At 44.4% G+C, this 12,766-nt stretch overlaps 1 protein-coding gene across 6 annotated transcripts in view; it reads right to left on the bottom strand.

Annotated features, from left to right (window-relative positions):
• FGD3 (FYVE, RhoGEF and PH domain containing 3) overlaps window positions 1-12,766 on the bottom strand; it is a 109,411-nt gene that overhangs the window by 46,897 nt on the left and 49,748 nt on the right. For 4 of the 6 annotated variants that reach the window (XM_027467624.3, XM_005019075.6, XM_038186106.2 and 1 more), the window contains exons 2-3: window positions 5,706-5,876; window positions 933-1,101 (exon numbers count right to left, since the gene is read on the bottom strand). In XM_027467624.3, the coding sequence (XP_027323425.1) occupies window positions 933-1,101; window positions 5,706-5,876 (340 nt within the window). Of the gene's footprint in view, window positions 1-932; window positions 1,102-1,427; window positions 1,585-5,705; window positions 5,877-11,365; window positions 11,568-12,766 lie in introns of those variants that run through there. The other 2 variants (XM_027467625.3, XM_021272163.4) reach the window with 2 other exon arrangements.

A 12,766-nucleotide genomic window follows, 5' to 3' on the forward strand; every position in this document is an offset into this window, starting at 1 on the left:
AAAGCATACCACTCCTAGACATGAGTTTAACTGAAAAAGTACCATTAGAATCCCAGCTCTTTAATACTCCCCACGTGGCCTTGAAGAACAGTTTAGTTTGAAGGTTTGCGGCAAGGAGAACAATCTTTTAAAAGAACCATTTGTTTATGGGCTTGTTTAAACAACAGCTCAGCCTCTTCAACAGAGCAAAGCCTTTCAGGCAAGTTATTTTCTGCCAGAGAGGGGACATTTCTGAAGCACAAGAATGCATTAGTTTCTATCTGAAGAGGCCTTACTAGATTCACCCAGGATATAGTACATTCTAAGACACAGGACAGTGTCTCTGTCCCTATCCCCCTCTTTCTGAAATGAATCACTTAGCTCCATCAGGCAGATTTGGTCTTTGGAGAGGATTTTTATGTGTTTGTAAAAGGGGTTGCATTATATATATATAATATATATATATATACACACACATATACACACAACCCTATTTAACATCTTTTGTATATAAAGTTTCAAGAAACAATTATATATTATGTCATTTCACAATATACTGACACTGAACTATCCCCTGCCTCCAAGAAGCAACATAACAGTAAGTCTGACATTTATTGAATCTTAGACAGAAAACTCAATTATTTTATAGCACAATTTCCTATAATGTGAAATCAATTTGATACCAAGACAACTTACCCAAAGCAGACTCTGGACTACTTACTTGTGGTAGAACACTTAAATTCATTGGACCTTCAGCTCCAAATTACAAACTAATAATCACTGAAATACATGCTTTTATAAAACACTTCTGTAGTCAGTCAAGTTTCGCACTTTCAGAAGAAAACATCCTGAGAGGAGTTTCTAACATGACAATTACAATCAACGTTTTCTCTTGTTATATTTTAAGTTAAAATCGTAAACGAGATTAGAGAAGATCTCAAAGACATATTTACCTAATACTTTCAAATTTCTCAATGAGAGTGTTGACTCCTGCTGATATTGGTATTTCTTCCTCTCCAGGCACTAAGCTCCTTGATGCCTTGGGATCAGCTGGTAAAGGCCGAGAAGGTGCAGGTGGAATTCTTTCCTGCCCAGGTTTGAGATGTATAGGCTTAGGAGGTACTAATAAAACAGAGGGAAAAAGCACAAGATAAATCTCCCATCTTCTTTATCCTGAACCGAGAAAAAAAATCCAAGCACGCAATGCAGAATGAAGAATATCCATTCTTTCAATTGAACGTTCTTTGCAAGTTATGCTGGTGCAGTTCCAAACTATTTCTTACACAAAAGCAGACTGCTGTACACTAAAGAAAAACGACAGTCTTCTATTTTGCATTTCTACAGTTGTATCAAGATGAGCTAACGAACAGAGCGGCTCAGAAATTTACCGCTTCCTTGTTACCAAACAGGATGCACAGCTCACACTTGGTTTTTGCAAATGGGCTCACCATCTCAGTCGCACGAGTTTCCCCTCCCATAACTTTTCAAGACTCTAGCACTCTGCTGAATCTCTTATACTGGGAAAAAAAAAAAAAAAAGCAAAAACAAAACAAACCACCAAAAAACAATCCCACCATGGATTTCAGTGCCTGGTATTTGCTTGGCCAAAAAACCCACAAGCAGAACATAATAGCTTTTCTTCCTCTCATTCTCCCTCCCCCATCTCTTCCGTGGTGTAGTCTTCATAAATTTCCTTCCTCTTTTGGTTCTACATTGAGTTATATACTATATAAATAAAACGCATTGTAAGAGTATATACATTCTGCTTAAGAATTCATTGGGAAGCAAATGTGCAAAGTCTAATACTGTATTAAAAAGGAAAAAAAAAAAGTAATTAAAAAAATGTATTCAGACCTTATATTGTTGCAGGGTAAATGGGCTTGGAAATACGCAAGCAGTAACCCATGGCAACAGGTTCACGTGCTGTTACAGTTTCTTACAGTGAAAGCAGCTTCACATAAGCAGACGAGGAGGTAGGAAAACCACCAGTGCAATCACTCCCAAGGCACATGCTACTTGGAGCAGTTACTTGGAGCAAATAGCCCTTCTGATCTAGACTATCCAAAGAGTTAATAAACAAATGAGGAAACTCTACATATGAATTTTATTAAACAATGCTTTCAAGAACAATTTACTTCAAGCATTTCCAATTTTTAAATGGTCCATATGGCACATCAGCATAATGTGATTAACATTGTAATGGAGCTCTAATTAGCAACTGTTCTGAGTGCAATTTCAGGGTTACTTTCTTTAGGAAGATAACTGAGGCATATGCACCCCAAAAAAGTCAACTCCTGTTGTCCCTACCCTGCAGAAAGCTGAGTGTTTTAAGCTCCAGGTCAGCCTCGGCATCCTCCCTCCTCTAGCTATAGGTGGTCACTGCCTGAGGTCAGTGATGAAGAACTGCTAGAGTTTTCCAGCTCTGAGTATAGGCAGATTTAAAACTATCTACATTACTGAGGTCATGTCAGCACCAAAGAACAAAATCACATTTCCTAAGGATTTGAGCTCTTCCTATAAAATGACTGGCTTGCCCAGTGTCCAAAACCATTTGGAATTCCTGTCTTAAATTAAAGGTGTTATAATTCAATTTTGAAAACACCTCCACAAAACCTGTCTCACACACAACTAACAGTTAAGCAGGAAAATTATTTATGCTCTTTAGAAAACAGTACTGTGCAGCAGACAGAGGCAATAACCTACCCTACATCTCCTATTAGGCTTTTAAGAGCTGGTAATTGGCCTGCAACACTCAAAGGGTGAACTTCATTTTCTCTGCCGAAGTATTTACATTAACAATAATGCACGTCATTTCTTTCCATGTAAACACTTGAAAACATTTTAAACCTTTCCTTTAAATCTTTCCTGTTAGTGGACTCCACCTGAATCACTTGAGAAATTACACTCTACCGTATATGATATGCTGTACTAAGAAGGAAGAAAAAGCATTCCCCTTCTGTTCTGAATTTTGTTATTTGCCAATGTAATTTTGAGAAAGAGACACATCAGCACAGAGTCAAAATCGCTGGCTTTCTTAAATGCTACTTACAAAGCAAAATTTAAACCACAAAAGATATGTGCTGAAGAGCTGACACACAGAACCTACATTCAGAATTTTCAAGGAAACAGCCTTCAGTATCACAACAGCCAGGCAGCTCTGCCTTACCTATAAACACACAGACATCTATTTATAACTCCTGGGAGAAGACAAGATAGGCTTTTCAGAAGCCACATTACATCGCTCTGTGAAAACCATTCAAACAGCATAACCAATTTGCCCATTCCCACTCGTGAGCACATGACAAAATCCATTAAATGACAGGGCACACATTCGTTACCTCTCTGTCAATTTAACAGACTTCTAAACTCAAAATCAATTTAGGCTTCTATAAAAGAAGTGAATGATAGATTTGCATGCTAAAAAGGAACACTAGTAGATGAGCTCAATCTGTACCTGTATCACCACAAGGACTAACTGAACAGTCACTCCTGAAAAAACAATAGATGCTGCTTTCAGCTGTGGACACAGGACCCAACGTGGGAGCTCAGCCACAACCCCCACCCTGCTCTGAAGCCGCCTTCCACGATCCCAGCCCTTGCAGGAAGCAGTGCTGCTCTGTCGTCACTCCACTTTGAACTCCCCTTCTGCCTCTCACCCTCACACCGGGGCCCGAGCACAGCAGCACGACTTGGAGGCAGCTTCCAGGGCCCTCCCTGCGCACAGACAGGTAAACTGGTGGAGAACGGGAAGAGAGGAAGCCGCAAAGAAGAGATTAGTGTCCTGGGACGTGTTCAGGTGGCGCCTGAAAGCTGAAGCCACACACTGGAATGGCACTTCCCCAATCCTCCGCCCCTCTGAGGATTTGACGCAGCAGCCCGGTGCTATTTGGAGCAGGCAGAAACCAAGACACACAGCCCTCGTTGCAGAAGAAACAAGTGAAATAATGAGAAGCAGCGTGACGGAAATAGAAAAGGGGAAGGCAAGGTTAAATATCTGGGAGAAGTTATAGCCCAGGCTTGGCCCTGGCTCTGTAAGGCCAGGTGTCCCGCAGGGGTCCGTCCTGGGACCGGGACTGTTTCATGTCTTTATCAACGACACAATCAGTGGGATTGAGCGTACCCTCAGCAAGTTTGAAGCTGACACCAAGCTGAGTGGTGTGGTTGATACACCAGAAGGAAGGGATGCCATCCAAAGGGACCTGGACAGGCTGCAGAAGCAGGCCCACGCCAACATGATGAGGTTCAACACGGCCATGGCAGGTGGTGCACCTGGGCTGGGCTGCAACACCAGAGGGGTGGGCAGCAGGGGAGGGAGGGGACTGTCCCCCTCTGCTCTGCCCTTGTGAGGCACCACATGGATGCCTGGACCCAGGCCTGAGACCCCAGGTCAGGAGGGATATGAGGCTGTTGGAACAGGTCCACAGGAGGGCCACAAAGATGACCAAGAGGGTGGAGCACCTCTACTATGGAGAAAGGCTGAGAGAGCTGGGGCAGTTCAGCCTACAGAAGGGTCCAGAGAAATCTCATTGCAGCTCTTTTATACTTAAAGGGGACTTATAAAAAAGGTGGAGAGCAACTTTTTGCTCAGGCAGATAACGATAGGACAAGGAGGAATGGTTTTAAACAAAAGACGGGAAATTTAGATTAGAGGTGAGGAGGAAATCACTCAGAGGGTGGTGAGGCACTGGCACAGGCTGCCCAGAGAAGCTGTGGATGCCCCAGTCCCTGGAAGTGCTCAAGGCCAGGTTGGACGAGGCCCTGGGCAACCTGACGTAGTGGGTGACAACTCCCACTTGTCAGGAAAAGAAGCCATTTCTAATTTACAAAGTTAATAATGGCAAAGGAAAAAAAGAAAAGCCATCTCCCAACCTTCTCTACTGTTACATGTATGCTAATTGCAGGTAATTTTAAAAACTATTTTTATTATAAAGAAATGCAGTGAAATAATAAAATCGTTATTTAAATTTTATGTGAAGTGTCTTTAAGGAAGATGACTGGCACATTCACAACCAAGTCTTGTAGTGATGATTTGTAGCTTTGTCTACGTTGGCTCAGTCTGAGGTAACACATCTGATTTCCCAGTACTGGGTAACAGGTGACAGCATCCCATCAGAATTTTGACTGGGACCTGTCAAAAAAGGGTCTGGGGAGACTAGAAAACTTGCTAGATCATGGTTCTTCCTGACTTCTCTTCTACCACAGGTTGGGGTTGTCACCTATTTCACTCTGGGTCTGGCGGGACTGTGGAATTACCACAGCCCATACACTACCCATGAATGTGACTGCCTTAGCTCGTATTTCTCATTTTTAAAATACATTCATTCCATTTCGGCATTTCCTGTTGCTACACATAGTTCTTACTATAAATGGAAAACAGATCCAGGTTTAAACAATAAGCTATTCTAATACTTAAAAAAATGAGAGAGAATGAAAACAATATTTCTAAATTAAGCTTTGATTTCACAGCTGCATGACGTTTAATAGCAGTAAAGGAAATATAAATCAACAAGTTAATCTGTTATTCCTGAACCAATTCTTCTTCAGGGCTTCCCCAAAATGCTATGTAACAAAGGAAAAATTAAAATAATAAAACCCTACTAGTTGTATTTGAACCTCAGAACATAGAATTACTACTTTGCCATGACTTAAAAAAGAAAGAATTAAAATTATTACACATCATGTGTGATAGAAGCTTGCACAGTTGCTAGGAGGTCAAAGCCACTTGCCTTGGGGTTTCTGCAGAGGATGCATTTTGGCCAGCGGAGCTTTGGTCTTGGGCTTCCTTCCAGTTTGATGGATACATTGCGCTGGGCTGATATGCTGCAGCTCCCCACATGCTTCCAATGCCGGATTTGAGTCAATGTGACATTTGATTTGAAAAGGAGAACACGGGCAACCTGAAAGGAAAAATAAAGGCAATGTTTACTTCCTTTTATTAATCCTAGCAAAAAATTTAGCTACTTCTAGAAGCATATCATTCATATTACATCCTGAGGAAAGGAGGGTAGAAAAGGAGCAAGGTACTCACTCAGAAGTTATTACAAGAAATATATCCAGTCTTAATAGTCACGTCATGCTGACTGGTAAGTCAGCATGCGTTTCAGAATGTAATTAATGACTTATTTCTTTACCACTGACACCCAAATAAAGGAATAAATACAAAAGATAAAAGCCATTTCAAAAGGATTCCTCCAAACAGAGATATATATATGCCCCAGCATACAACATCACGTTGTTTGGTAAAACAAACAAAACCAAAACAACCAAAAAACACCACCTAAGTTATGGTAAATATGTCCCGTGGGAGGACAGATCGGTACAAGCTCCATTCCTTCAGAGATTTAATCATTCAAGCTGCATTTTACTGCTATTTATTATTCCTTATTACATAAAATATTAACATTCCCTCTAGAGGCTCCAATCTAAAAGATCCCACTGAGATATGATCCAGTGGGAAAATAGAGAAATGCATAATTAATATGTTTGTTTGTCTTTTAATTTAGCATTCTTGATTCATTCCTGTGTGTACTGTGGAAAACCGATATATTCACTTTCACATAGGTTTTTTTGACTTGGGGTTGTTTGGTTTTATTTTATTTTATTTTTATTTTTTGGACATGTGGCAAGTCTACAGCTACATGAAATCCTCTAACCAGCTTTATTAGTGTGTCATAAGAAGGCATAAAAAGGTTTGAAAAAGAGTGTGATTTAGGACTGCTGCATACAAACACATGAGTATATATGCTTCTGGCTTTCAGGAAGTCCTAAAAATGGAAAACGTATCAAATCTAGAAACATGAATGGTAATCCACAAAATAATGGCAAAAAAAGCTTGACAAACATTCTTTCCACATCCCTGTTTTCAAGTGGACTAGCTGAAATGCCCAGAGCCTTCCTGGAGAGAGGTGAGCTGCACCACGTAGGGAGGATGCCCTCAGTGTAAGAACAAACCGTAGCCTTCCTGTGATGTGCTGAGGAACATGGCATTAGCTTCACAAATGCAACCTACTCGTAGCTAGATTTATATTAGGATCAAAAAAATGAAATGACAAGCACCTCCATCCACAGCAGCTAAATTATCCTGGGTTTACGCTAATGGTATTAAATCAGGACATGACCTTTTGGGTAACAACTTTGAAATCTGAGCCTCACAGACTGCTTGGGAAGATTAGCTGATGCAGAAACTTTCACAGCAGTACACATTAAAAAAAAAAAAGGCATAAAATATTAATTTTGCTGACAAAAATAGATTCAGATGGCACAAAACTATTTCCTGACCTCCGCCACCCAAATATACAACCCTAAATTCCTCAGAATGGCTGCCAGTTGTTGCTGTTGAAGCTTCATTAACATTTCTACCATGAAATCTGCTTTTAAGCAGATCTGAGACCAGCTATTAAAACATACTTCTGTCTGAAACCAGGAATTTATAAGCACCGGGTTTTATTCAAACAGAATTTTGCTTATCAGGAAAGTGCAGTGAAAGTAGAGTAGATTATTAGAGCATATTAATAGATTCTTACAAACAAATCAGCACGGAAGGAGCTTATGCAGATGCCTCTGGTCTGGATGCTGAGAGCCCCGTGACAGTGACGGCAGTGCCACGACGTGGCAGCTTTTAAGAGAAAGGACAGAAACGTCTCCCCTATTAACAGCAGCTCAGCACAGCAAGAAATTAAAAAAATGTGCGCAAGGAAAATGCTGTAATTTAAAAAAATTAAAAGGGCAGCACACAGGAGAGGGAATTGTTTCAGCGTGTATTGACTGGTGGCCATGACTGGATGGCAATCCAGCAATCTTCTGTTTTGCATACGTGCATTTTGCTCCAAGAATTACTTGGAGCAAAACTTGGCGTTGGTAACAACCCAAGTCTTGGGGACAAGCCTTGGCACCCACAGCAGCTTGCCCCAGGGCGCCTCTAACCATGCCTGGCTGTTTGAGCTCGTAAGCACAGCACTGGCCTCATCCCTAGGGAGTGAGGCAGCTCCAGCTCTGGCCTGAAGGACTTTGGGTTCCTGTCCGACCACTGCCACAAAAGGGAACCGTCTTCATTGGTGGCATTTTTTTAAAGTTTCAAAAGAAACTAAAAAAAAACCTTCTTTTCTGGTTCCTACTGAGATTCATCACTGTGGTAGCACAACAACACGACACCTTTCTTTCTTACAGAAATCAGGGCTACTGACTACTTGCTCCCTTTCAAGTGCAGGACTCCAGCAGACCCTATTTCGTGTCTACACTGACAGCTGTTGCAACCTACTTTGGTTACTGAGAAGTGCCTTGACCCTTATTTTATAAATCCAGGTACAAGTTTTTCTCTCCTACCACACAAACCACTCAAGCACTCCTGGCACAAGATCCCCTGCAGTAATAACTCAGCACAGCGGCAGATGCTTTTGTCTTGCCTGAAACGAGCTCTGAACACGGCTCCAACTGCTCCAGGACTTGTGCTCAGAAGCATCCACAGAGCAAGTAATTAGCAAAGCCTGATCCTACTTCCTGTTAAAAAAGACCCATGAAGGAAAAAAAAAAAAAAGAAAATCTACTGTCTTCGAAAAATACAGTATTTTATATCATCTCGTATGTTGTATCTACACATTACTAATGAAAATAACACTGCTGGCCACCTCCTGCCTTAGCCCGTGTGTGCTGACGGTACCTCCGAAGAGCAAGTGGGCACAAAGCAGACAAAAAAACTGATAAGCAGTTGGAAAGCTGAGAAACTTGGAAAGCCGCAAGTGCCCTGAACACCAAACATAGTGCTGAGCCTAAATCAAAAAAAGTATGCCTGGGTGAAACCACAGAAATGGGTTTCATTCTTTTTTCTTTAATTTAAGCCAAGTTGGTTCCCTCTGTTCATCTCTGACGTGGCCCCTAAGGGCTGCTTTTTGCACACCAGACAAAAATCCACTTTCCTTACATATTTTTTCAAATGCTATAAAACGATCTGTGAAAACAAGATTTACTGGGTTGTTTCCCGGGGAGTTCTCCAAAAGCACAGCCCACGGGCTGCTGGGGTGCTCCTGGGGATGAAAGGGACACCAGCCCGACGCAGGAGCAATGCGGGTAGCCCCCGGCTGTGTGGCTGTCTGCCGCCAGACGCTCCAGTGGGGGGAGAGGGCAAAGAGACCCCTTGCTTGTCCTGCTGTCCCCAAAACGCTGCCGACGGCAAACCACCACTCCCCCAGTGCCCAGCTGCCCCCTGCCACGAGATGCCCGGGGACCTGTGACAGCCCCAAGCGCAGGGCACAAAAAACCTGACCGTGCGCTTCCAAATAACCCAAATTTGGCCCCAAAGCCTCAGCCACGCTGTGCCCAGTCCTGGAGTCTCTAACGTGTTTGTGTGCAAGTACTTGGTGGCTTATTTGTAATTTTACTTGCATGAACAACGCTGCTGACAATTTCCCACTTCAAAACCAACCCAAGCAGAAAATGACACAGGCTGTGCTTCCCAGAGATAACGCCTTGATTCTCAAGAAAAAAAATAATAATTCACAGCGTATTTTAATTCTCCTTCTCCAAAAAAAGTTTTGTAGGACGAAAAGATACTCCCGGGTGAAAATGATCGGTTTCCTGGAGTGCTGTGATGCCAGCAGCAAGAGCCAGGAAGGGCAGGACAGCGGGCAGGGGGCTGGCACCAGGCGTCCAGAAAGACAAATGTGACTTGGTTCCAGACTCCAATGTCATTCTGTAAAACGAAGCCTGCTCCAGCCCCTGCCGTGCCCACAGCACCCAAGCACAGTGGCCAGAGCTGCTCCTGGGCACACCCCGAGGCAAACCAAACCCTGCTGCTGCCGCAGCCCGGCGGTGAGCCCAGCTCGGGCAGCAGGCACAGCTCCCTGGGAAGGGCTGGCAGGAAGGCAGAGCTGCTCTGGGGGTCCCAGAGGGGACCCTGCAGTGCCCTGGCTGCCCCACAGCCCCAGCCATTGCTCCTGAAGCACCTCCCTGACAGGTCGAAGGAAGAGAAAATGGTCTTGGCAGCGACTGCAAGGGCTTCCTGGGGCTGCTGTCACTGTGGTCATCCACTGAGATCGCCCACTGAGATCCGACTGAAAACTGACTGCAGGAAAAAACACGAAGACAAAGCAGAACGTATGTGATGGCAACAGGGGGCTCTGCAGCTAACGGGGGTCTGGACAACTGTGTGCCCAGCACTGAGCAGATTTAATAACAGTAATAATAATGATAAATAATAATAATGGTAACGATAACACAACAACTCTCAGTTGTTAACCTCTAGAGTTATTTTGAAAACTGCTCTCCTTATCTAGGCATCTTACTCCTGGCCCTTCCCAAAGCCTGGCTCCAAACCGAGCCCAGGGGACGCACCTCTAACCTCCTCTAGCAGCTTGTCATTGTTCCCAGTTCAAGCATCTCTGTTTTCAACTGAGCCACCCACTCGGGCATTCCCTGGCGCTGTCTCCAACAGTGAACCTGTCTCTCTCTCTCTCTCTCTCTCTTTGTTCCTTCCTCCTTCAGCAAAAGCCTTTCAAGGAGAAGAGGCTGGTGTTGCTCTTAAGGCAGAAACCCACCGCTAGAAAGCAAAGTGCTTCAAGGGCAGAGCTAATGCGTGCCTCTGAATGAGAAAACCCTGCTAAGAGGAACTCTGCCACAAATTAAAAGGTGCTGATTATACCTTCCCTGTGTCAGCAGGAACCTGTCGAGTGGGTAACACTTTGTCCTTTGTGCCCAGGCAGCGTTACAGACGCAGCTGTGTAAGGACTTGCTCAAAGCACTCGCCGCACTGTATGGAAACCCAGCCTTTTGAGCCTTCGGTACAACACACTGTAAAGAAACTGGTCCTGCAAACCAAAAAAAAAAAAAAAAAAAAAAAAAAGACGCCCTCTCTAGCAAGGGCAGAGCACTACCCTGCCTCTTACAGCCAGTTCCAAAATGCCAACACCGTCCCCAAAGTGCTCCCAGCCCCAAAGCCTGCCCCTACAAAGCTTTTCCTCCTCTCTCCAACTTCATGCGGTGCCCTGCCCCAGCCCAGCTCCTGCTGAGCCTTTCCCCACGCTGCCATCCGGCATGCCCTTCCTTTCCCTGGTGCAAAACTCCAGCATCCTCCTCAAACCCACCCGAAGCCCCCTCTCTCTCCCCCTGCCCAGGACCTGTGCGCCAGGCCAGCAGAGCCTCGCGGTGCCACCAGCACGGCTGGCAGCCACGCCACAGGGCCACGTGTGCCCTTCTGGCAAGCTCGGTGACTCCATGTCGGCTATTTCTTTTGCCACCTATTCGTCTGGCATGCCAGAAAGTAAAAAGAGTGACAGCAAAGCTCTCACTGAAAGCTTGCAGAAACAGAAACAAGCAAGACGACACTGTGTTTGAAAGCAGGCAAGAATTTGGCATGGATTGCAGTTTTCTATCAAGATAGAGACAGATCACTTACTTGTATCTGAGCAGAGACACCCACATTTTTCTTACTTGCTCAGCCTATGGGACAACCAAGAAAAGGGAGAAGGGTTGCTTCTGCAGCTCTCATTTCACGGCTTCCCATGCCATGCTCACAGGAACTGGCTTCCCCATCCCACGTCCTCCGACCACTGTGGTGAGGTGACTCAAAGCACACAGACGTGGCAGGCGCGGGCCGAGGAGCTTTACCAGGCACGAGTTAAAGGAGATTGCGGCCAGCCTGCAGGAACGGGCTCCTTGGTTTTAGGTTTCATACGTGTCTGAAACACAATACGCAGGATGCAGATGTCGTGGAATCCTGAATCTGTCTAAGTAGAAAACAAGACAAAGCCACATCTCCTTCAAAGGCTTTCTGTTTAGGTACAGTTCAGTACCAAGGCAAGCGTGGCTGAGCGCAGTGACATGCCACGGAAACCCAGAAATCCCGGTTCTCAGCCCTGAAACTCTGAGGCGGCTTCTCTGCTTGGATGGCACGGCGGCACTGCCCCAGGAGCACCCACACGTAACCTCCCCAGAAGGGTTGAATGAGGTGTCTGAAGAGCTTTCTGACCACAAAGGCATTACATCTGCTGGGAAACTGCCCGCAGAAATGACAGGGAATGTAAGGCAGCAGGGACAGAGCTGGTTCAAAGATTTTCCCAAGTCCTGAAAATTTTCAGCCCTCTCTCTCCCCCTTTCTCTGGTCCCAGCTCCTCCAGCAGAGCCCTATCTTGGGAAATGATACGCTGTGTCCTTAGGAGGGAAGCACGGAGTTTGTAAACCACACCAAATTGTTCAGTGTCTGAGGAGGGCTGTGAGAAATCTGGTAGATTCGGTTCAACTTACAACCACACAGCAATATACCCAGAAGAAAGTTGATCTTCTCCCAGAAGGAAGAAACCAGCTAAAATAAACAAATTTGTGCATATAAAGCACAGGAAGGACCAATAATCCCCAGACCTGTATTGCCACAGCATTTCTGCTCTGGGATTTGGCAGACTTCTCTTGCTCTGACAACTTTTAAATGCCTTAGGTGAGGACAGTTCCTTGAGCAGACATTTCTATAGCATCCCGAGAGTCACAACTGAACATCGCTGTCACACGTCACAAATTTACACGGAGATTTCCCACCTTCAACATAATCAGATTGTTTTAAAGTAAATTACTGCATGCTAACCCAAATAATTCAAGGCTATGCTTCACTGGCACTGGCATGCAGTTTATGCTCCTTGCCTTTCATCATCTGAATCCAAATAGACATTTCCGAGGAATCAGTTTTTAGCTCTGACTTTTTGTTGTTCTCTAAAGCACTTCCAAAGGCCAACTGTTGTAGGAGTATCAGGCCTAAAACTAACTCACCAAGCAGAGCTACAGTACATGCTCATCCTGAAGATCCACA

Source organism: Anas platyrhynchos, chromosome 13 (genome assembly GCF_047663525.1).
Source record: "Anas platyrhynchos isolate ZD024472 breed Pekin duck chromosome 13, IASCAAS_PekinDuck_T2T, whole genome shotgun sequence".
In the NCBI taxonomy this organism is placed as follows: Eukaryota; Metazoa; Chordata; class Aves; order Anseriformes; family Anatidae; genus Anas; species Anas platyrhynchos.